General features: G+C 36.9%; 1 protein-coding gene across 2 annotated transcripts in view; it reads right to left on the reverse strand.

The window, feature by feature from the left end:
• Nucleotides 1-24,664, reverse strand: part of LOC100892440 (muscle M-line assembly protein unc-89) — a 60,977-nt gene extending 36,313 nt beyond the window's left edge. Inside the window, exons 1-2 of one of the 2 annotated variants that reach the window (XM_030998512.1) lie at nt 24,533-24,664; nt 429-2,490 (exon numbers count right to left, since the gene is read on the reverse strand). In XM_030998512.1, the coding sequence (XP_030854372.1) occupies nt 429-2,490; nt 24,533-24,640 (2,170 nt within the window). In that variant the 5' untranslated portion in view covers nt 24,641-24,664. Of the gene's footprint in view, nt 1-428; nt 2,491-13,184; nt 13,845-24,532 lie in introns of those variants that run through there. The other variant, XM_003729796.3, reaches the window with a different exon arrangement.
• Between the last annotated feature and the right edge of the window lie 2,273 nt (nt 24,665-26,937).

The following is a 26,937-nucleotide window of genomic DNA, read 5'->3' on the forward strand; positions in this document are numbered from 1 at the left end:
TGTTATTGTTTGAGTTAATGTCATGTGCATCCAAGGTCAAACATGAATTCTTTGATCTTGACAACAGCGGGACCTAACTCATATCCTGCCATAAGGCCGCATGCATGCATGCTACCGTTATAGTGCTTTGTACACGCAAGCGCGTTTTGAATGGCTGCTTAATTCACACGAGCGAGCCACAGCTTAGCTGCTTTAAGCATGCATGCTTGCAGTCGTAATACCAGTTATTGTTCATGCTCATTATACAGTGCTGAGTGCTTCGCACACGCTATTGATCGCATCATCAGATTATCTCAAAATATCTCAACTTGGCACAGGGGGGATTTGTGGCTTGGCACAATGGGGATTAACCCTGTGGCATTGGGCTGTATTCATTATGGCAGGATAAGAGTTAACGAGTGCATTTAATTTGACATAGTTGCACTTACCTGACTGAAGGATACCCAATTGAGTCAAAGGTAGTGAAAGCTGGCTGGCAATGGCGGTAGGTGCATCGATGGAATGTCTTGTAAATCTCAGCAGGAAAGCCCCTTTCAGTGATGCGTTCAGCTTTTCACACTCAGCAGCATCAACAGAAGCTCTTCTGGGCTGTCCAAGTAAAGGTGCTAGAGCGTTCAAAAGGGAATTGTCTCCAGCAGCAGGCTCTGAAATACTCCTCTGAGCCTGTGGACATGAGCATGTTAACTGTATCTGATTCCCTGCAGAATGTGGAACCAAGGTCTGTTCTGTAAGGGTTGGTGACAGAGTTGTACTGCTTGGGTTGATGCTTTTATTGTAAGATGAACTGTCAGGCTTCAGGTTGTTACCGTTACCAGACGAGGGTTCATCTGGAGCTATATTGCCTTGAGGTTTCATTGGTTTTCCACATCGAGTGCATGTTTGTACACTTGTTGTCCCTGTAGCAAGTTGTGGCGCGCATGAACTTGGAGATGTCACATCTTTTAGTCTCGCTTTCATGGCAGGTTTCTTGGATTCCTTTGCTTTTTCTTGCCCATTTGTCACGTTCATGCATTCTCCTGTAATTAATTTCCCCTTGGAATCATTTCCAACTTTAATTGCATCCTGTGAAACTTTGAAATCTGTAGAAATTGATTCCCTTGTCAACAAACCATCTCCCTGGGCATTGCTTACACTTGGACTTGTCTTGGCTTTCTTTGGAGCGGACACTTTTGCAGGCATTTTCTCAATAAACTCATCTCTTTCATATAACATATGCACCTTCGTCTCTGCTGTCAGACTGGCTACCCGCCTTACCCTTGGAGCGCGTGGAGGAAGTGTGTCTGCAAACTTGAACCTGCGTTTCTTAGGTTTTCCATCTTCGGGCGAGCTAAGACCTTCGCGTCCTGCCATGCTTCCATCATCAGTGAATGAATCCTCTGTGCAACTGCTCATTACAGATTCACTTTCTACACTCTCTGATACAGATCCTTTTCGTTTCCTCTTGCTATCAACACCTGAATCACCTGAGCCAAGAGTATGTTTCCTAATAACTTCCTTTGGCTTGCCACCCCCTCTGGGTGATGTTCTTCCTGTAGCTTGTTTAGGTTTACCCATATCTCCTGCTGCTGCGTTATTCTTTATCCCAGCTGTCCTATTGAAGGCAACCTCACTATCAACCTTCTCAAATCGTTCTTCATCAATTTCATTAGGTTCCAAGACATTGTCATCAAATACAGAATCATTTGAGATACTGTGAGAAAAGCTTGGTCTCTTCTGTTCACCGTTAGAGGCGGTACTGCTTTGAAGACGTCCATTCTGCTGCACTTTTGCACTGCTTGGAGAAACACTGTTGGCTTGTCTGTCCACATTGTGAGTGTCTTTGTGGTTATTCTGTGCTTTAGAGTTTGGTAATGCCTTCCAAGCAATGGGAGCGGGGAGTTCTGAAGAGTTTGACATTTTAGGGGACACTCTGGGGGACACTTTTCTGTGACCTATATTGTGGGAATGCTTGTAGCTATCAGGAGACATCTCAGACCAACTTGATCTCCTCTTTTCAAAAGATTCATCGCCAACATTCTTTTCATTCTGGTTCCAGTCAACAGTTAGCAGATCTTTATTTGACCGCACATTATTCATGTTGCATATATCTTTTGGACTTAGTTTCTTCTTTTTCGGTGAGGTCATTGGCACTGTTACGTCATTGAAAATCTCTGCACCGTCAATGTCTAGCTTTCTCTTGCGATGATTGGAGGCTGGAATGTTCTTTGAAGGTTTCACCGTGAGTCTGGAGTCTGACAGGCATTGTCTTCCTGGAGAAACACTGTTCATCTTGGCATTGGCCAGATCAATGTCCACATTCAGAGAATGCATATTGTTGTTGTTTGAACGATTTGTCGTACATGTAGGAGATAGTCTTTTCTTCCCTGAGGGACCCATTATCTGTGGTGTTGGCATTGTACTATCCTGTCTAGGTGACGTAGACAGTTTGCCATTCTGGGGACTGGACTGGTCTTCGGCATACACTTTTGATGAGTTACTGCTCTTCAGATTCTGTATGTTAAAAAAGCAAAAGAAAGAACATAATGTACACCTCAGTTCACTCTTAAAATATGAATCATTATGAACAATATCTGAAGAAACATAACACAGATAATTTAGTGTTTTTTTAGAACTTGACAAAATTGATGAATCTGCAATATGAAAAAAAAAACAGCCCATGTAAATGTAGTAACACCATAGAACTACAAAAGCACTTGTGTAAATCAAAGGCACCACTTTAGTATGTACATGTACATGTGTATAATATTCAAACATTCATCTATTGAAAACATTGTAAAAAGGTACTCGTACATGTAGGCATGTATATGGGAGGTGTTATTCACAAACTTTCAAATTTGTACTTAGACAAGCATGATGGAAGAACTTGTATTTATAAAGTGAGTTTGATTCTGTGCCAATTCCTTCACCAGAGTTCAAAGAGAGATATGCAGCTGACTCAGTACATGTAATACCAGACATCGCAGAAGTGACAGGAAGCGTAATCTAGCTACTTCCATTCCAGCACTTGCAACATACACTGTACCACTACATGCATCTTCGCCATGGGTGATGACATAATCTATACAATGGGAATTTCCCCATCTCTAATTCAGTTTGGCCACAGTGATATGACTTCAGCAAACTCAAGCATTGAAATTATACAGGTGTTGTGGTCCAGTGGATAAGGTACAGTGTACGTTGTACCATAACGAGGTACAGGGTTAAAATCCATGTCACAATGTTAATTGATGTCCTTTAGCAAAGCATCAATCTACACTTGACACACTCAACCCAAATGACGCAAATGTACATGGGTAATAGCAGGAATTAAAGAGGTGGGAAGTTTCAGTACCGTCATAAAGGCAGCTACATGTACAGTGTATATAAACATGTAGGCTGCGCAAGATTACTACTCCAAAGCTCTTGGAAGTGCACAGAGACATGTGAAATAGGCTAGTATACAACAAGGCTTTGGAGTGAAGCCAAAGCAACAAGGAACCAAGGACAGAGTGGATCTAGAGCTATTAAAAGCTGGTATCAAAACTGCACTTTAGCCAATTAAATCTTAAAGAGACGGTTGAGTTCTCGGAAAAGGTGAAAAGTAATTTGTGAGCTCTATCATTGTTATTATGCAAATGTGGAAAAACATCAGATAAACCATGTTCCCTGAAAAGCATGGCTCTTCATATGCCTTCATATTAAAAATATGGCGTGTAACATCGTAAAAATCGGGACAGATTTTTCGCCTCGTGTTCATGTAGTCCCATATACATCTTTCTGTGTATAGAGCTTGTAACTTTACCAAGACTTGGCCAAATTTCTTATCATTTTGATGATTCCAGAACCTTGCAATACACACAAATACTTATATGCTAGATGATCAACCTTTTCTGATCAATTCTACACCGTTTCTTTCACAATGCAATCGCACGACCAGAACTCAACTTCATCTTTAAAAGGATATGCACCTTAACCATGTTCAGAGTATTTAAACAAAAAGTGGAAAAATTACATTTTCTGGTAAGTTCATAACTGTACCTACAAAAGACTGACAAATCAATTCTACATATACATGTCAAAGTTACAATGTGAATATTGACTGGCATTCAAGGGAAAGCCCAATTGTAGAACTGAACAGAAGCAGTTGGAATTGTAACAAACATCCATGAATGATCAGTTCAGATCTAGTAGCTACTGGACAAAAACTCACTTCGCTTTACTTGCCCCTTTAATAAAAGCTTGTTTACTGTTGCTATTGTGTGATACTACTGTTGTATGCATGGATTCATTTGGTTTCTGTTTATTCAATAAACCTCCTTTCACAGATATACATCTCACAAAATCCTTGTTCATGCTTTATCTCAACATGTGATGTCATTATCAGGCAGATCTCAAGGAAAATACCTAAAAATTCAAACTTCATAAAATGTAGGCCTGTTCTAAATGTACCCTAAGTACTAGCTAGTAAGTTCAAGTATAAAAATACATGTACATGTATTTGTAATAGCTCTGATGTCAATATATGGTCAATATATTATCACCTATTTATATAGGTTTAAAGACACAATATGTGTACGTAACCTCACTGCAAACTTATTTACAAATTAACCTTTGAAGAATGAGTAACATTTCTAGATCCTCACATCTGAAACCTCATTTTACACAAACAGCAATATCTATAAAGCATGCTGTCTTTACTCAGTTGTCTGTGCAATACCATGAGGCCTTTTGTGCAAGAAATAAAGAAATTATATGCTGAAAACGATAAGTTAAAATGGGAACCAGTTTCTATTGAAGGTTTCATTTAGAATGCATCAACACTTACAATAGAAAAAAAGAAAGAAATGTAATGTGAGGAAGGTATACTCGAATAGAGCTTAGTCAGCTTACCAAGGAGATGTGATTGATTTATTGGATTTAAACCTATTGTACAGATTAGTGTCACAGATGGGTGAATACTGTGGATCACTAGACAATTCACAGCTTTGATATACCTCACTAATTCAGCCACATAAAGTGGATGATCCATTGGGAAACTTATTAGCTATCATTAGTACCATCTCACCATCTCTCTGTGTCAAACCAGACAAAACAATGTTGTATAGATCTGTGTGTGACATGCAGCCTTTTCACACACAGCTAAAATTCTATAAACATGATTAGTATAAACGTGTTTAAACTAATCACCTGAACATACAACATCATTCACAAACAGAAATTTCGGTGCGATCGTTAATCGTTTCGTGATTAACTACTGCTCGTAAAATGTGCAGTAGTGCCATTGCGCATTGAAGGTCATGTCGTATCAATCAAAGCGCATGCTCCATCCAGTTTAAACACGTCTGAAACACGTTTAAACACGAATAACCTTTCACACACAAAATGTCAAGCTCTCTAGATACGAACTTCGTATCTGCAGCCTGCTTTTAGGGGCGTATGAATCGCGACTTTGTATCTATCCCAACATCGTATAGACGATGTTCACACAGGGAAAATTTTCTATAAACATGTTTAAAACTTGAGTTAAACACGTTTATACTAATCATCTCTAGTTATAGAAAAGTCTGTAAGATGAGAGTGAATCAGATCGAGTCAAGTCTAGTTAGGAAAATCAAATTATTGTGGTGCTAGCAGTACACCCCAACACAAATACAAGGAGGTAATCTGCCTGCAGCAATTACTTTTATTCACAGTAAACATGTTGAGGTTGATATCTGATCCATGAAGAGCGTAAATTTCACCCCAAGCCTTACGGTCTCTTGACTGAACACAACCAGCATTCATGCACATACAATATGTGTGATTTAAACTCAATGAGCTGGAAAGAACATCAATATTGTACATTTGTTCAAATTTGTACATAAACTTGTTTGATCTAGCCTTGCTGTAAAGTTTAAAGATAAACTTGAGTTCTGGTAATGCGATTGCATTGTGAAAGAAAAGGTGTGGAATGGAACAGAAAAGTTGATCATATAGCATGTAAGTAATGGTGTGTAATGCAACGTTCTGGAGTCATCAAAATCATCATAAATTTGGCAGAATCTTGGTAAAGTAACAATCACTTACACAGAAAGATGTATATGGGACAACACACACGGTGTCGGGGCTAGTACTACCCTGATTTCCTTATCTTTCTATGCTCATTACTCAGCCAGTATACATTTTCTTCCAAAATTCTTTGGCACATGACATTTATTTGTAATCTTGAACATTCAGTGTAAGTTTCGTTAGATTCTGTGAGAATTCATTTTCTTTTTTTACCAGAACTCAAGTTTATCTTTAATGGTGATGCAGACCTACATGTACCTGTACATGTGCATGTTATGATGATGAACATGATTCACAGCATTTGTATGGCGCCATATCCGTTTAAAAAAACATTAAAAGGCGCGAGCTGAGCGAGCTTCTCCAATAAAGTTATAAAAGATTAATAATAACGAGACTGCAAAAAAAACAAAACAATAATGGTTGTTTAATTTTCAATATGAGATATTTATATTTCAGTCGAAACCATACAAATTGAACAAGCCTTTAGCATGCTATCCTGAAAATACTGTGATGCTTGAGGCCACTCATCAGCACTCTCCATCGACGATGTCTAGTGAACTCTATCAGGTAGACATGGATAATTGAAAGCTACAGGAGTTTACCCACACACACACTCTTTGTGCTAATTCGCAAGGTGAGCATCTGAATTATACGGCTGGCAAAGCTAAAATTTCTCTTCAACCTAATGGAACGTGATCTGCCAAACTCGAGATCAAAACAGCTTCTTGGCACGGAGCACATGCAATATGCATGGTGGTTGGTGACAACCATAATTTTCTAGATTCCCATCCCATGATAGATTCTACATGTACATTGTATGCATAAGAGTAGAGCCATCTTGCTTGTGTAAGACAATGTAGTTGTAGTACTTCTACAAGGATAAAGGATGAAACCATATTTTCTTAAAGGTAATACAAAGTTTTGGGAAATTTTGAAAATTGGCTGGATAGTCATTCTTTACAATTTTGATATATTTGGATGCCCATGTGAATGAATTATAAGCACCAGAAAATTTAGCCCCTAAAACACTTCTGCTTTCGAGAAAAATTTAATATAAAAATTTACCGGTGCTCCCAGGAAATTTTGATAAATTTCAAATAGCGCCTACGGCCATACCATGGTAGCTGCGACCATGAAAATCTCAGAATATATAGTTGTAATATATAATCTCCAAACGGGAATAGCTAATCGGTCGATTTTAGTCAAGAAACATTTTTGTATAGCTTTATTAATATCTTGGCCTTGAGAGGGAGCTATACAACATAAAGAGTTTATTATTTAAAATTGCTAGATTTTAACCACGTCAACGAACACTGAATATCGTAGGATCACATATGCTTCCAATATGTTCATTTGAACCAAATTCATGACCCCATACCAAAACTTTGTATTTTTACCTTTAATATGCATAATACTGAAGCTCATTAGTACACCTGTAATGTTTTAAGTTATGTAAAAATAATATTAAAATGTGTTAGTTATCTCTCATACACATAGACCTTAATTTTATTTCAACTGGGCGTACTTATTACATAACATTAGCCTCCAGATAATTGACAGCTGATGTTTGCTCAGGCTGCCTGCCCATCTATGAACAACTATTAACACCCACACTCAATGCTTGCCGATGGGTGAATATGGCTTACGTCTTACTCATGCCTGCCATGGCCAATTGAATATGGTAAATGAATGTTTGTAAATGCATTAGGTCTACATGTATGTGTTCTACTAGAGTCTAAATTCATAGGTTTGGTTCAGATTTGAAGATACTACCCATGTCCAGATGCACAAATGGCAGGGAATGAATTTTAGCCCATTTTTATGTCTCTTCCCAGAACTAAATCTCAATGGATTAAGTTTAAAAATCATGTAAATAGTGAATACCAATTCATCTCCACTTTCAGAAAAATACGGTGACTGTTACTTAATTATTTCATTAAAAATAACAATACAAGGGCCTGCTGGTTGTGCGTAATTCAACCGACACGAAAATGCCAACAAAAATGCCAACAAAAAAGCCAACATCGGCATTGCCTGAAATATGACGTAAAAGGTGCTATTTCGTTTATTCAACGGCTGTTTCAAATTATCTAATATTTGTGGTGGTACACAAGTATTACAAATTGTGATATTTATGGATATTTCAGCAGTCTTTGAACCGATTTTTATCAAACAAAGATGATTTTGTCATTTAAATTGTATGTTCTTTCAAATTTGGCACTCAGTTTTTCATTATCTCACAAAAAAATTATTTTGTGTAGCGCCCTTTGCAACAGAACTCAACTATCCCTTTAAGTTATGGGACATACTCCCTGACATTACATTTTACATGTAAATTGTCGAAATTGTAGAAAACAAAGTTATAATAGGTCAAATGCAAATTGGCAACTCTGTGCAGTACATGTATTCAACCTTCAGGGAACCTGTTCCATTTTACTTTCATTAGTTCATTTTCATTTTCTTAGTTGTTGATGAAGAAATAAGTGTAGCTCTGTAAAGAGTTGTTTAAAAGCATATACAGTATTGCACATCAAGATTTTATGGCTCTCATTGGTCAAAACTGCAATCATGAAAGTCACTGCTGGGCAGTACAGCAAAAGATATTGACCAGGCTTACATGTAGTTCTACTTGCACGTACCATGTAAGGACACAATAGATAGCTGATGGCCATGAAGTAAACAATGGAAATAATGGATACATGTACACATGTACGTGCAGTGAGATTGTGAGACACACACATTACTCTAAGATTAATCAGTTTCCCTACAAATAAATCTATTTTGACAGGCATTATATCTTGTCAAAACATCTTTTTGTACTAAAAGCAAATTTATTGACTGCTTATCTTTCGTGTTGCGGTCAAAACTAACTACCGGCATACATCATGTAGCTCCTCTGTGATCTTGAGACTGCACAGGATATGCCCTGAGTCACAGTTTCAAGATCATCTTTCAATAGTTCTAAACTATGCTCCTAAAAGCAGTCTATATTTGTATGTAATGATTTTATCTACATGTAAGGCTCATGTCTAATTCAACATTTTCTTCAGAAAATACAGAAATTATGAATTTGGGGTAAAGAGAAAATATGGGATGTGTTCAAAAGAAATATTAGAGAGTAACCAATTTGCATGTGATTGACTACAAATTTTCATTAATTTCTTATTTGTTATAAAAATGTTCCACAAACTGTCACTAGTCTTTGTCTCTACTTTTCTTTGAGGGTGGACTTCGTTTTTAAAATGAAATTCTGCCTGTCTTTTGTTATAATAATAATAATAATAATGTTCAATTCTTATATAGTGCATATTACAAAATTGTCTCTCTGCGCTTAGATACGAGAGAGAGAGAGAGAGAAGAGAGAAAAGACATGAAGAATATTGAGCTTTCACCGTTTAGCAATTACAATTATCAAATCAATTACAAAATTCACATGTTTACTATATAAATTTAAATTTAAGACTGGCATGATCGAAACAGATATGTTTTTAAGTCGGATTTAAACTGATGTAGTGAAGGACAATGTTTTAGAGACTCTGGAAGATTGTTCCATAGTTCTGGTATGGCATACTGGAAAGCACGGTGCCCATATGTTTTGGTGGATGTGACTAAAGGTGTGAATGTATGTTTTGACATGTCCTTTGTTTTATGCATCAAGGATAAAAAAGGTGGAGTTAAATTGAACTTTGCCAAACACTGTAGTTATTGAAATATCTATTGAGTTTGTTAAATTCTAATAAAACTACTCCTTTTTATAGATTTTCATGTATTTCATATGTACTTAAGCACATACGTGAGGGTTCCATTTTCATGAATTTTACATGTAAAGTATATGTAGTATTGATTAATTTTACAACTTACAAAAAAATGTATGTTGTCATCTGTGTCCACATTGTCTGATAGACACAAAGTATCTGTACAGTATGTACAGTGTAATTGTGCGAAATTTTCTAACTGTACGAATAAGATGAAGCATTTGTGCCAGCATGGATGTACAGCGCTAGTATGGTCCCCGCACCCAATGTGTCGTGCACACAGGATCTTCCCGGCAATCTTAACTACACAGTATGGTGCACAGTGAATATGTGTTAATTTATTGACAATTTCCCCAGGAAGTGCAATTCTAAATCGTTTCCTGCATTTTCAACAACTTCATTTTTGTGTTAATTGACACAAATTCCTATAAAAAATACATGTACATGTACATGTACTTTATATACATGTATAGTCTGCATATCGTCATCAACTCTGTAATCAATATATATTTTGTTTAACCACAATGTTCATAGGATCAAAGTCTTAACCATTCCCTGTGGCAACATACCAATTACCGGTAACATTTTCAGCTGAAAATGAATGTTTTTCATTGTGCTGTGTACACATTTCATAATAACCCTACAAATAAAGTTTAAATTACAGAACTTGTCCAACGTGTCCAACGTGTTAAAAGAGAAATGATCACCTTTCCCCCTCATCTTTCATGAGCATTTACATTGTTGTACACACATGTACAAACTACATGTACACTAGCTGTGCCAATATGATGTGCCCAATTAATTTCCTCCCTAAGACTACAAGTACAACTTGGCATCTGTTTTTGTTCCTCGATAATTATCTTACAGCCTCTCCCCCAACCATAAATGTGCTGATACATGGATCATATTACACATCTACATGTATTTAACAGCGTGTCTACACACAAAACAATTTATCCCGAAACTCTATAACGCAACGCCGTATAAAGAATCATCGTATAAATTTCAGTGTCCACACACAAGAAACGTCATATAAATAATCATCTTAAAATTCCAGGATGTCCACACACAGAAGAAAGTAATCCTGAAACTCTACAGCGAAATGTCGTATAGGTGCGCAGTTTGCTACTGCGGTCATGAAATGGAAGCGGAAATGAGAGGTCTGGTCTCCTTTCGCTGGAGGTCACGTTAAGCCCCGCCCAGTTAGTTACACTAGTTACACTAGTTACGTCCACACACAACACCTTCCGTGAAATAGGCGTGATTAGGCGTGATTCTTTATTGAGTTCTAGTTCGAAACAATGCCCAAACCTTCGTTTCGTTATACGACGTATCGTTAGTGAGCGTCCACACACACAATTTCATTGTAAAACTATCGCGAAACTGTATAACTATCGCGAAACGGTATAACTAATCACGCCTAATCACGGAAAATGTTGTGTGTGGACAGGGGGACTGTCCACCCCCTTTCCGTACTGTATAAGACAATTAGAGTATGTGTTAATTTACACAAATGTTGTTATTGTGTGATAATGCTCCAAAATATATGAAGCCTTCAACATGACTGAACCGAGCCTCATCAGTTTCTTCACCACATGGATAGCCCTACCAATGCAGTCTTACACGTACAATGTACATTATACATGTACATGTATGCATTAAAGGTGATACAAAGTGTTGGTATGGGGTCGTGAATTTGGTTCAAATGAACATATTGGAAGCATATGCGATCCTACAATATTCACTGATCGTTGTCGCGGTCGAAATCGACTCTAAAGTTATGAAATTGTAAATAATAAACACTTTATGTTGTATAGCTCCCTCTCAAGGTCAAATATTCATTAAGCTGTAAAACAATGTTTCTTGACTAAAATCGACCGATTAGCTATTCCCGTTCGGAAATTATATACCACAACTACATATTCTGAGATTTTCATGGTCGCAGCTACCATTGTACGGCCGTAGGAGCCATTTGAAATATTTCAAAATTTACCGGGAGCACCGGTAAATCTTTATATTCAATTTTTCTCGAAAGCAGAAGTGTTTTAGGGGCTAAAATTTCTAGTCCTTTTAATTCATCCCCTGAGGCATCCAAATATATCAAAATTGTAAAGAATCACTATCCACCCATTTTTCAAAATTTCCCCAAACTTTGTAATACCTTTAATTGACAGTTGGATGGGCAACCAAATTTGTATTGGCATGAGCCTCAAGCACAAAATACCCTTTTTACTAGGTAAATAGATTAATTTCATTTGGAAAGGACTGAAATAAATTGTAGGTACATGTATGTGTACTTTTTTATGTACATTAGGAACATGTACATAGAATAAGCATACAAATAGATTTTGTGTTCATAACCTCCTCCAAGTAAAAATCATGCAAGTATACTTGTACAGATGTTTTGGCACTGAATTTCCATATTGGCTTGTTGATGCATAATGTTCTTGATTTTAAAGAGATTTTAAAGAGATTATAAAGAAGCACCACAAGATTGAGAGCAGCTTGAGAAAGATCAGACCCCTACTGAACCTTCTCAAACATGTGAGCACCCCAACACCCCCTAATTCCTAAAACATAAATAACTTATTTTAACGAAAATGTTATGTTGAAATGTTGACATGATGTTCATTTACACAGCCCAAAAAGCAATTTGAAAAAACAATGTTTTTTTTTTTACTGCCATTTACACTACTGGAAAAACCCATAAGAAACCGTTGGTGACCAATGGTGTGCGATAAAATACGTATAATCCTTTTTGGGTGTGTGATTTTTTCGAATGCGCCACTTGTACCTGCCCTGCATGCATTAGCATGGAAGTGAGGAAAATCATGTGACCCAAAACTGGAACGATTCACTGCAAAATTCAGTGAAGTTTCTTCCAGCATTTCAAAACTAAACAGTCCATACACATGTAGGTAGGTATTTTCTATTTGGGTTTTTGCCCGTCTATGGGTGTTACTGAGAGACTTCTGACAAAACATTTGAATGTGAGAAAAAAAAAATGATTGCTTGTAGTGCGAACGCAGCTATTGGAAAACTATGCCAACGGTCAATTTGTTCTTCTGTGGGCATACATGTCAATAAGAGGCCTGTCAACAACAACAACACGTGTATGTCTACGATAGGCCTCTTACTGGCACTGCCTACATGTATATGGTTTCAGGATATGAAAACCAAAACCATGCTATTTATACATCGGTGAATGGAAATGCTTTTTTTTATCATCAAACAGAACACACAATCTTCTGAAATAGCAACAATACAACGAAAGCACACAAAAATGTTCATATTCCAATGGCAAAACACCATATTCAGGTTCATGTTCAGGCAACATACTACTGCGTGCAGTCATTAAATACAAAGAAAGTTGTCATGTTCAATGATTCAATCGTTGCCTACCTCTGCTGGATCCATGCTCGGTCAACAATATACACTACAACTCTTCCCAAAAGTCAATGATGAGCAATATGAACACTAAAGAGAATTATAGCATTAGCCATGAGATTCTAACGATCCATAAAGTTGACCTCCCTCCTCTTCTTCTGGCGTAGTCCACAAATATGCAGATCTGTTTATGGCATCAAAAAGTGTGACCAGCACTCAACACTCTGAAGACGAACAATATCACATGTGCTTGTGCTCTCGTCAACGGTGGCTAGCTCTTATGATATCAAAGCATCTTCCGTTCGTTCGTCTGTTCAGAGCGCCTCGTCCCAGTTGTACATGTATGTCATCTACACACGTCCCTCCATTGTGGAAACGCAATTGAGTGTGTGAAAGGGAGCATGCACTAAACATACACTAGCAAATTGTAAATGCCCTCGAGAGTGTCTCTCGGGAGTGGGGTGACTTTAAAAGAAGCTTGCTGGTGGGTAGGAAGTGATAGGCAAACTTGGCTTAATTTCTCAACACTGGTGAACCTGAACTTGCCTTTGTTAGGAGCAGGAGTAAATGAGTCTAAAAGACTATCATCACTATCAAGCACTGCCATACATGTGTACATACTTGATTTATCTAGGGCATACAGTACATGTACGGAATACGTACTACACATCCAAAGTCACACATTTTTATGATGAAAAGTTGAGAACCATATATTGTTCCCTGGTGAATATACATCTGCAAAAGAAACTTCCCCCCCCCCCCAAAAAAAAATAATAATAATCTATTTCATTTTCATTGCAGTTGCTCATCAATATTCACTGCATATTAAATGCAAGACCTCCCTAAGTCTATCAAATTCTATTCTGATATTCAAAACAATGTTTTAAAGGAATTATAAGAAATAAATTAAAGGGGAAGATCACCCTGATATCAAGTTGGTTTTAATAGAAGAAAATGAGAGAAACAGGTCAGTGAAAGTTTAGGCATAAAACGATTAAAAAAAAAAAAAAAAGGTTATGAGTTTTTGAAGGTGAGATCAATCACTGACTTGTTGTCATGTTTTTCTGCTCTATAAAAACCAACAAAATATCAGGGTGAAGTTCCCTTCTAATGAATTTCATATTGCTCAAATGTTACACTGTACAATGTGATTTACAACCTACACATGTACATGTAACTCTCCTATTAAAGGTAATACAAAGTTTTGGTATGGGGTCATGAATTTGGTTCAAATGAACATATTGGAAGCATAGTGATTTTACAATATTCAATGATCGTTGTCGCAGTTGAGATCAAGTCCAAAGTGATGAAATTGTAAATAGTAAACTCAATATGCTGTTTAGCTCCCTCTCAAGACTGATATTACTTTAGCTTTGAAACAATATTTCTTGACTACAATCGACCGATTTGCTATTCCCATTTGGAAATCATATATCAGAACTGCATATTTTGAGATTTTCATGGTCGCAGATACCATGGAATTGTCTAAGGCGCTATTTGAAATATTTGAAATTTACCGGGAGCACCATTAAATTTGTTATTCTTCAATTTCTCAAAAGCAGAATTGTTTTAGGGGCTAAGTTTTCTAGTGCTTATAATACATCCACAGGGGCATCCAAATATATCAATATTTTTAAGAATTACTATCCATCCAATTTCTGAATACTTCGCATTACCTTTAAAGTAAGATACAAGTTTAGAATTCTGAGTTACATGTACATGTACATCCTCAATGTAGGCCTGTTAACTGACAGTTTGCCTTTATGTTTCAAGATGGAACCCTGTTAAATATTCAGTGGGAGAGACCTTGCTCACTGCTCAGTAAGAACTAGTAGGGTAGTCTACACAGTACTAACATGTATTGAGGAAAACAAATTGGTAGATTAACCTCATTGTGGTGAGATATTTGCACAATGCATATATCCAACAATGGTTTGTAATTCCATATGAGATTACAATGGGTATCCATAAACTGATGGTCATATTGACACCATGCCATTCTCATCTCTTCACAAACAGAATCCATACCCAGTTTATAACCCTACCATTTTTCCCCCTTCAATTCTGCCATCTCTGCAGTGATACGACAGTACATTTGTATCACATATTGCAATACTCAATAATGAATTGTCTAAATCTAATTAATACAGAGCACATGGACAATTTAGTAAGATGTGGAAATGCTTTCAAATCTCTAAACACATGTAGACAAATTCCCTCAATTTCAAACCGTCAAATATCTCTTCCGGTATATTAAGGGTACTACCGTAATTAACGGTGTATTAAATTTTTTTTTTTTAAATTCAAAGTCGGGAGTGCGGTTTATACACGTTACACACACACACACACAAAATTAAAGTTTTGATTTATGCCCCTCCACCTGGCACTATGCCTGGCAATGTCTCACAGCTCAATAATCGGTGTGTTGACTCACCACTCGGAAACTAGAACAACACTCAAATTTTTCTGTCATCTTGGTTTGAAAGTAATCTTTCTGATAGATCTCAATATGTAGTTTATAATAATAATAATTCCTCCAATTTTTCTTCTATTACACAGCGTACCACAAGGTTCTATCCTACATGTAGGTTCTCTACTGTTTTTTTAATTTACATTAATGATCTTACACATTCAGCTGCACCTCGCACTTAAATGAAAGGCCTTCCCGCGTGGGTTTTTTAACACGGACCTGGCTTGCTTTTTCTTTTTTTTCCTTTTTTTTAAGGGCGAAAAAGAGGGGTGCGGTTTAATACACGAGGGCGGTTTATACACCCTTAATTACGGTATGTCCCTTTTGCAGGCAAAAAAAGAAAAGATTAAATGTTTTCCAATGGCATTTGAAAGATAATACTAATTTAGAACTCCCCTTAAAAAAATGGGGCTTTAAAATGTCTTTAAGAGGGAAAATAACGACTATTAGTTGTCAAATCGACTTAGGAGCTACATTGTATAGAGCCAATAAGTAATAGTCTTGATTTTCAGATCATTGTACCGCATGGTCGTATGTTTTATGCTGCGCAGAGAATCAATCAGTTTAATTTTGGCCATAACAAGAAGTGGGTTATTGATGAAGACAAAATTCCTTTACAGCTCATTTTATGTATGTTATTAACAAAGAAGAAGAAAAAGCCAGTCAGTCAGTCACTCAATACTGACAATAGTGTCTGACAGTGAAGTCTAGCAAGTAAACGGGTTTCCTTGCATAATTTGAATATTAGGACACTGCTAATGTTTAAATTTCACAGATAGGACACATGAAATATTCACAATTCCTGCAAAGTTCTACAGAATTTGAGGTTGGCTGCAAAAGGGACACACTGTAGTATCTTTAATATGCACAAATTTATTTTGAAAAAGGACCCAAATTGCACATCTTGAAAGTAAAACGATGGTCAACCCTGTTTGAACTGAACTGTATTCAAAAGTTGTGTGCAATGGGAGCATATCAGTTTATATCTATTGGCAAAGAATACACAACAGTTTTGCTTAAAAGAAACAGGGAGTTTTATGCAGAGTGACTGTGAGAGTAATGTTCCTGCAAATGTTGTAATAATAATGCCATAATATTAAGCCCAAATCCTATTTAACATGTACACATGACAAAAATCAATGAGACACAATGGACTCGATGTGTGGAACTCCTTGCTTATAACATTAAAATTATGTACAACACTTGTTTCCTTTAAAGTGAAGATGAAAGAATATTTATTGATAAGGTATGAAAATTAGATTCTGGTCATAATATACTACATGTACTTTGTTTTAATATAAATATTCATTGTTTATTTGTATATAAAAAGGAAATTATTTGATAGATTGAGGAGCTCGCGCAGTGCACTCTTCACTTTGCACAGCACTCTCTTCACCCGCTCTTTCTTCCTGTCTCCTCTCCTCCTTTTGTAAGGCCGGTATCATTTCAAGCTCTGCTTACGATATCGGTCTTCTGCATTCTCCCCCTTTTCTTTCTTTTCAAATACGATTAATTGTACTACTGATTATTTATATTTATTTATTTGTGAATTACTACTTGTATTACTTATCATTATATTGCTAAAATGTATTCATTGTTATTTTTGTTATTGTTTATGGAAAATGCAGAAATAAAACTTGAAACTGAAAACTGAAACATACATGTACATGCATATAGGAAAAACAATATCATCACCTTGTGAACATTTTCAAAAGAAATAAGGAAAGTATATTGTCTGAAGAATTTTTGTTTAAACACTTTAAGGTACTATTTTCTGCAACCACGTGTGTCAACCTACATGCAGCCTTTTCACACACAGCTAAAATTCATCGTATCCAGAGATGATTAGTATAAACCTGTTTAACTCAACAGTTTTAAACATGTTTATAGTAAATTTTCCTAGTGTGAACATCGTTTATACGATGTTGGGATGGATACAAAATCGCGATTCATACGCCCCTAAAAGCAGGCTGCAGATACGAAGTTCGTATCTAGAGAGCTTGACATTTTGTGTGTGAAAGGTTATTCGTGTTTAAACATGTTTCAGACGTGTTTAAACTGGATGGAGCGTGCGCTTTGATTGATATGACATGATCTTCAATGCGCAATGGCACTACTGCGCATTTTACGAGCAGTACAGATAGTTAATCACAAAACGATTAACGATCGCATTAAAATTTCTGTGTGTGAATGATGTCGTATGTACAGGTGATTACTTTGAAGCCCTTGAAACTAATCATGTTTATAGAATTTTAGCTGTATGTGAAAAGGCTGATGTACATTGTACAGTACATCTTACATGTAGTTCAGTGTTCACAACTGAAAGGACTTCACTTGATATAATGCACTAGTCACAGATAAATCATTCTTATGTTGCCCAATACGACATGAGGCGAGATTTATAACGAAACAGAACTTCCCCCAAGCATTACCACTCATTATTTTGCAATACACCATGAGGCATGAACATGTAATAAAAATAATACATTAATGTTGCACATTTTCCATATACATGTACATGTACAGTGTTCATTTTTGTTAATTCCTGGATAAAGAAAAAAAAGAGATAAATCTAAGGATTGAGTTTTGAGCTGGCATGACAGGGTTCTACTTCAAAGGGAATATTTGATACATGTACAATTTTGTACATCAGCCTTAGAATGAGTTGGTAAATGGTAAAATGATACATTTGGAAATTTGTAAGGAACATATTCTTTGCTCAGTTTTTGTCCATTTACTTTACAGGTACATCAGCTGGTAAAACTTAATTTGTACAATGTAGAAGAAAAAAATATGGTGTAAAAATGTGCCTACAGTATATCTTAACATAACACTTGAATACAATCATTAAAAAACTATTTTATTCAAGCCTGCTATGGGCAACTGGGCATTTGGTTCACATGCAGTCCTACACATGCATGTACACAAATTTGTACACTGTAGAAAGAAACATGCAAACTATTGTCTGAGTGTACAAGGTTCATGCACATTTAATCATGGAATATAATTTGGCATCAGGACAAGACAACTGTACCAATATATTCTTGCTCGTAAAGGTCGAGATGGACAAGGATTTTACACATGCAGTGTCCTCCTACTTCACAAATATTTTAAGAATGCCTTAAATGTCAAGTTTAATCATCAATCTGATGTGTGAATGAAAGAGCACAGGATTGCATGTGAGGTGAGGTGAAACAGACTACTTTGACATTCTTCATTTACATTTTACATTCTTCATCAATTCCTCTTTGGAAAAGACCCCCCCCCCCCCCCCCCCCCCCCCCACATAGTGTACATGTACTTGTGATATATGACTCACACACTGGCAATATCCTCATCAAAAATCAGAATCACCTTTTTTATATATTCTGAATCATGTAAACATTGATTATTTTGTTCTGGATTATTTTTTAAAAATCAATCACAAAATCACAATCGATGTACATGTATAATGTAAAGATAAAGTCGAGTTCTGGGCATGTGATCGCATTGTGAAAGAAACATTGTGGAATCGATCAGAAAAGGTTGATCATCTAGCATAAACTGTACATGTAAGTATTGGTGTGTACTGCAAGGTTCTGGAATCATCAAAATGATAAGAAATTTGGCCCAGTCTTGGTAAAGTTTCAAGCATGGTACATGACATATGGCATAAATATCTGTTACATGCCATATTTTGAATATTAAGGCTTTTGAAGAGCCATGCTTTTCAGGTAACATTTTTTATCTGATGTTCTTCCACACTAATACGATGACGCTCACAAATTATTTTTCACCTCTTCCCAGGACTCAACCTTCTCTTTCTTTACACATTTTTGAAGGAAAAAAAATGTTATCAGAATTAAAGTCCATGTAATATACCATGAAATTGCTTATTAAAGCAATACATCATCTGAGTGCAACTCAACCACAACATGTACAAATGTAGATGATGTCGGCCTAGATGCAGCCATTTCCCAGCCACTGAATAATTGTGATTCTACTCTCCACTAGGTTTGAACAAACCTTCTAAAGCAATGATCTTCAGGAGAATCAATAAAACCTGTTTGCCCTGCAAACACATTCCTCTTTTCTCTTCATTCTTTCTCTCCTTGGCCCATGATGAATGAAATTCACACGGTGCTGCTACAACTCAACTGAGAATCGGTAACGAGGCATGATCAATGTGTTTATCACATAATTATTTTGTGGTTGTTATTGACACGTGTAATCAAGTTTTTAATAAAATGCTCTCTAATTGCAGATGTACATGTGCACGTCATGAAAATCAAGATAAATAACAGTATAGGCTTATTTGAGGTGACTCTCCAGGGGTTTCTTTGTTGTTCCATAGATAATCTAAGTACATGTAGTGGTCTTCTTATTGTGGCTTTCATTAGGTAATCTCTTTTTCTATCCCATTGAATAGTTGCCAGCAATAGAGTGTTCACTCTTTGTTCCCTTTCATTCAGTATCTAAACTATGGTGTCTAAGGGGGACAAAGACCTAACTGGTCAAACCTTCTAAAGATCACTAGATCTTTTTCTACAATGCAGATGATCAATTCCACTGGGGTTTGTGGTTTGTGAGGCTTGCATTGGCTTGAGGTTAAAGATAAACTCCAGTACTGGTAAAAAAAAAGAAATTAATTCTCACAGAATCAAACGAAACTTACACTGAATGTTCAAGATTACAAATAAATGACATGTGCCGAACAATTTTGGAAGAAAATGTATACTGGCTGAGTAATGAGCATAGAAAGACAAGGAAACCAAGGTAGTACCATCCCCGACACCATGTGTGTTGTCCCATATATAGCTTTCTATGTGAGTGTTTTTTACTTTACCAAGACTCGGTCAAATTTATTATGATTTTGATGACTCCAGAACCTTGCAGTGCACACCAATACTTACATGCTCCATGATCAACTGTTTCTGATCCTTTCACACCTTTTCTTTCACAATGCAATCGCATTACCAGTACTAAAGTTTATCTTTAAGAACAATTGCTAGATCTAGACTGCTTTATGCAAATTATAGCCCCAGGGTTTGGGCTAGAATACACATGTTACTCCTTCAATGTCAACAATGCATTACCTCCTACTTGCAACTATTCATGGCAGATTAATTGATTATCTAATCAAATTGTTTCAAGACATACAATGTACAATTGTAAATGATCTACTTGTACATTGGGTACGAATACGATACAATTCACACATTTTGTTAAAGTGCATTCAAACAAAACTATCGCAATAATTATTGACAATAAGTGCAATGACAAAAAATAATGTAAATGTAAATGAAAGAAAATTTCCAGTTGTGTAAGTATTATCTAGCATGTAGAATTGTAGACCTACAGTAGTACAATGTTAATGTTGTTTAGAATATGTTGCTTTGACAGAAATGTTCTGTGGTTAGTCAAGTATTTCTAAATTACTAAACTTTTTCCTTGACAGGTACAGTACATGTATAGGCATTATCTCCAAAAAAGTAGCCTGAAAATAGATGAACTTTGCAATCTTAAATGTGTATCTCTGTTCTTGTTCATCACATCTTGATTATAAATATAATCTACACAATGTAGACATGTTCACATCTCTTGCAAAAACAAAAAGAATCCATTCCGCTGCTACTAATTTTGCTGGGGATGTTCGGTCTCACTTGTTTCCTTATGAACACAAAGTCCAGAATCCTCCCTTCCTTGGGTTTTCAGGAAGTATCATAACAATCAATTACATTCAAAATATTAATGAATCCACGAGATCTTGGCAGCCGATGGAAGAAGTATTTTCCACGTCATAGAAAGAAGCAGAATAAACAAATTAAGAGATTTGTGATTCTGATTGTAAAAATGATCATCTGCTTCTCATATATCCCCCTCATCCCTGACACCTCCCTTTCTCCCTGCTTTTCTTCCATCCATATTTGTTTATATTTTAAGTCCTTTCCACTATTTGATAAGGGCATGCACTAGTGCAAAAAATAACATGTATTCATCCCCACCCCCCCCCTAATTCAGATGCGACATACAGTAAGTCTTTTATGATGCACAACACCTAAAAAACTATGGAGTTACTGCACCATATATGAGCAATTGAGCAACTGAATGGGTTTCACAGTTCAAAGGAAAATCCAACCTTAATAGCAAAGTGGATTTCAGTTTGAATGAAATCGGAATGAAATCGGAATAACAATAACAAAAGTTATAAACTTTAAAAAGTTGTAATCACTATACAAAAGGGAATTCCAAATTGGCCAGACCATTACTGTCATTGTAATGGGTGGCAGACAACATTCCTATTTGTTCAACGCACAAAAGAAAATGTCAATTTATCAAAAATGAGTTATTTTCTTGTTAGAGGACCTATTAAAAATTATTATGCTATTCATAATATATTTTGAGTGGTAATAAAACTATGAAAAGAAGAGGGCACTTAAAAGAAAAACATAATGTAATGATAATTTTGTTTACAACAAACAGGATAGTATACTATTTCACAATCCACCGACTACATTGCCAATCTGAGAGTTCCACAGATGTACTGATTTCATTATCTCGAACATTCATAACTTCCTTATTATCGCTAGTCCGATTCATGTCAAACTGCTACTCTGTTTCTCTTATTACATGTACATGCTTCCATACAAATAAACTCATCGCAAAGGTTGTATTGCCCTTTAAATAAGAAGTTCATATCAGTTCAAATAAAAAGTTTCATTTAATAAGTATAAAACTTCAACTTCAACAATGTTTCTGACTAATAGACTAGCCATTGTGTTACAACCATTAAACATGCGGAAACAAGATTGATTGCTTAAGTTAAGACATCGGCTATAAAGTTAAAGAGAAGGTCGAGTTCTGGGAAGAGGTGAAAAATAATTTGTGAGCGTAATAATTCTTATTATGCAAGTGTGGAAGATCATCAGATAAGACATGTTCCCTGAAAAGCATGGCTCTTCAAATGCCTTTATATTCTAAATATGTCAGTAACATCGTAAAACTCGGGGGGGGGGGGGGGGGGGGTAGGATTTTTACGCCACGTGTTCGTATAGTCCCACATACATCTTTCTGTGTACAGTGTTTGTAACTTTACCAAGACTTTACCAAGACTTGGCCAAAGTTCTTATCATTTTGAAGATTCTAGAACCTTGCAATACACACAAATTCTTTATATGCTTGATGATCAACCCTTTCTGGTCGATTCCACACCGTTTCTTTCACAATGCAATCGCATGATGACCAGAACTCAACTTCATCTTTAAGCTGGAGCAATTGAATAACAATAAGATATTAAGATTCATTTAGACAAAAGGTCTTTAGTTTGCTGATCCAACAATTATCCCTTCAATATTTTTCTTACACCCGAAGCTCTCCATTCTCCAAAAGAAAACATGTACAAAAAATGTATATTTTTATTTAGGTCTAATATAGGGTCTAGACTACTACAGGAGGAGAAGATTGTACAGTTTTGAGACTCCATTTCCAATAATTATACCCTAGATCTAATCCAATAAATACATTTTGATGAAGAAAATTCTCAAATTTAAGTTTAGATCTATTCTAGGTACATGTGTAACAATGTCCTTTCTCAAACTTTGCTCAATCAGATACTGAGATAGTCGATCAAGTAGATCTACACACACACTGGCAGTTACCGTAATATGCAAAAGCCAAGAGCCAATTGACTCTTGATCTTGAGGAGCGAATACACCACCAAATGATATCAATACATCCATCCATGACATGCAATGCCTCTATGCCACTAGTACTCAGCTCAGCAGAGTTACAAACACGTTGATATGTTTGGATCACAACGGATTACCATTAGGTGTCTGATCGCGCACCCGATGTTGTGTGCTAAAATTCTTCCCATAGAGATTACACGCATCCCTATGCAGTCTACGTGCATTGCGCGACCATGCAAAAAAAGTCAATTTTTTTTTTTCAATTCGAGATTCAAACCTTTATCTGTTGTGATCCTGAAGGTGATAATCAATAAATGAGGTGTCATATGAAAGAGCAGGTAAATTCCAATATTTCTAAAGGGGCGTAGCCCCCGAAATTCTAAAAATATCTTGGTCAAAACAGCAATTGAAACATTGTGTCCTGGCTAACTCTGAGGTTTGTCACTTTTGAGATATGACGCCCCAATCGATAAGTAGTCCCAGTCCTAAGGAACAATTCTATGTGCTTATATTTTCGCTAGCCCCCAGGGATCACAACTGATAACAGTTTAAAAATACCCTTCTCGCTATTTGGTGGATCAGCTAATTAGGGGGCGTGCGCTCCGCTCAGACCAAACCATGGTTACATCGCGTAACATCTCCGCGCACGAACGAAACCCCAAATTCAAGTATGGGTGGCCATTCGCGGCATAGAACCCGGAAGTGAATACACGTTATAGTCAATGGCAATATCGCGGAGATATCTCCGCGATATTGCCATTGACTATAACGTGCATTCACTTCCGGGTTTATTGTGCGACGAACGCCAACCATACTAGTCAATGGCACATGTCGCGGAGACAGCGTAGCTCAAGCTGCAAGTCGCGGATTGGCTTAGCAGCATGCGTACGATATGCATACGCTTGCATATCGCGCGATACAGCTGTTTGGCTAAATTTAGCAAAACAACATCACTCTGCGTAGACGTCTTTTTCGTCGATTTTGACCAAAATGATATGAATATACCAGCGTTTTGAAGGGGCTGTAACTTTTGATAGAAACATCGGTGAGACTTGAAATTTGAAATGTATTATTCTGATAACATCTTTTATTCAAATATCAAACAAAAATGGTGAAAAACGATCCCAAATTGAAAATTGAAAAATCGTTCAGACACCTACCATACCACAATAAATAACAATTTCAGCTGATGCATGTTTTACTAATTGTTCACCAGATATATTTACCTTATCTGTCGGGCTGCTAGATCCTGCTGAACTACACTTCTGCACTTTACTAGAACCTTTTGGTGATGATTTACTCGCCATATTACACTCCTTCGTACGGAATTCCATGAGAGATTTTCGGAAAGTGCATCCGCTTTGCGCGGCCGGGCATGCATGCTTGAGCTACACACTATTAGTTGCGCTGGTGTACGTACGAGCGCGCGGTGCTAGAGCGCGTGCGTCCGTAAAATTAATCATGGCCTTGCAAAAGAGATACCAAGCAAAGAGCAATGTCATTTCACACAAGCAATTTTACTCCATGGCCTATGGCCATGCCACCTTTTGATGACCGGTCAAATTACGCCTGTATTTTAGAGGAAAACACATAGGCATATTTGGTGGGGGGTTTACAGTAACCACAATCTTTGTTTTAAATATTGTTTTAAATAGTGATTTTTTATTTTATTAAAAGAGGTAATTTTCTGGGGCACGCCCACTGATCTCTACGAGATCAGTGGGCAAGCCCCCACCCGTCCCTCGGATCGCCGCCCCTGTCAACAAGTTTGTTACTTGATAAACAGGCAGTGCAGTATCGCTAAATTTCTTCCGCATCATTCTTGATTATCATAAAATAATTTAAGCGCCGAACAAGTAGAAACATATATGCAAGAACCAAAATGAAAGGGTGAAAAGGGATTATTAGGAATTCATAGGAGGGAATCGAACCCATTATTACCGAATTGTAAATAAGCGAACACTTATCCACATGATCACTCTAAGCTCTACCTCCCTGCCAGTGGCTTCTATTCGTTGACACTTTATGATGTCCATGAATGTAGTAATGCAGCTTTACTGTCGTACGATTTCGGGATACATGCCCTTTGGTAAGGCATTAATCCTCATAAACAGGTCCCTCGGAGAGGACCTAAAGCCGTCGGCCGTCTGGTTGCTTACTTACAAGCATTTATGCTTTCTTAGCAGTCAGGTAAAATAACCAACCAACCAATATGATGATTGTCATTTTTATAGTCTGATTTGTTGTCAAGATCACCCGCATATCTGTCAGTACATGTAGTCAGTTTTTATATTATCAGGGATTTTAATCACAAATCCCTGATATTATCATCATTTATTTTTTAACTGCGGACATGAAGTGTCATGTCAGTGAAATAATTTGTAACGAGTCACTTAACAAAAAAAATTGCATTTAATTTGTTAACATTATACGAAAATGGTCTAATGAGGACTTGCACATTACCTAGTGATATTAAGACTAAGTGATCCCTCGAAAAGCACAGGGCTGCGGTATACTTTTCTGGAAAAGTAGTCCTTTGTATCCGATTCGAAATGTTTGCCTTTTAACTTGAAACCTACGTTTAGTTCAATAATTATTCTGAATAGGGCACTCCGCTATTAAAGACATAAGTATGCATTAAATTTTTCCTCATCAATAAAATCATTTCGCCAGCTGGACCAGAACGGCACGGCGGAAGAAGAGGAGTTGACCGTCGAACATAGGCGCCGGAAGTGGGGGGGGGGGCACTTTCCCCCAAACCAAAAAAGTGGGGGGAAATGCATTTTTGCCCCCCCCCCAAAAAAAAAAAAGAACAAAAAAATGCAGTAAAGGAGTAAAGATGGTTTGCATTTTTAAGTTTTTAACCCAAAAGAACATAACAATCTTAAAACACTGAATCAAATCACATTTAAAGAAAAAGAAAGTTAACAGCAATTAAATTTCCTAAACATTCCGCATGCCACCTATATTTATCAATGGAGGTTTTTAAAATAGCGATACGCGCATATCGTGGAAATATTGTGAGAGGATGGGAAAGCGTGTGTTTTTGTTTTTGTTATAGGGGTGAGAACATGAGCCCCTTAACGCTGGCATACTGATGGGGGGGGGGGGGTTACTTCTTATTCGATACCAGTGATTTACAAATGTTGCTGAAATGACATGATTTTCCGGTATTTTTTCTCAATTTTTTTATAAGTGCGTTTGTTGGAAAATTGGAAATTCCCAAATTTACAGTCGGGCGAAAAATATGCTTATTAAGAAGCCTTCATGTCAGGGCCTGCAGAACGGCTGGGCTCGGGGGCTCGAGCTCCCTTACTTTTTGAAAAAATATTTTACAGAGAAAAAGAAAGAAAAAGAGAAAGAAAAAATAAGTGACCTGCCAATGTCACAAATGAGGTATCAAAATATGCTCAGTAGACCGTAATTAAGTGCCTAAAACCCCAGAACTTATGGGGGCTCCGCCCCCGGACTCCGTCTAGTGCCCTAGGGCAGCTCCCTGGATGCTCATCTGACCGTATTTAAATACCTTAACCCTCCCCCCCGAGCTTTCGGGGCCCCGCCCCCTGTACCCCACCAACGGCCTTAAAGCACATTTTTTTTTTTTTTTGGCCCTTGGAAATTTTTAAAATTT

This window comes from Strongylocentrotus purpuratus, unplaced genomic scaffold (genome assembly GCF_000002235.5).
Source record: "Strongylocentrotus purpuratus isolate Spur 01 unplaced genomic scaffold, Spur_5.0 spur5_scaffold_5, whole genome shotgun sequence".
Classification (NCBI taxonomy): domain Eukaryota; kingdom Metazoa; phylum Echinodermata; class Echinoidea; order Camarodonta; family Strongylocentrotidae; genus Strongylocentrotus; species Strongylocentrotus purpuratus.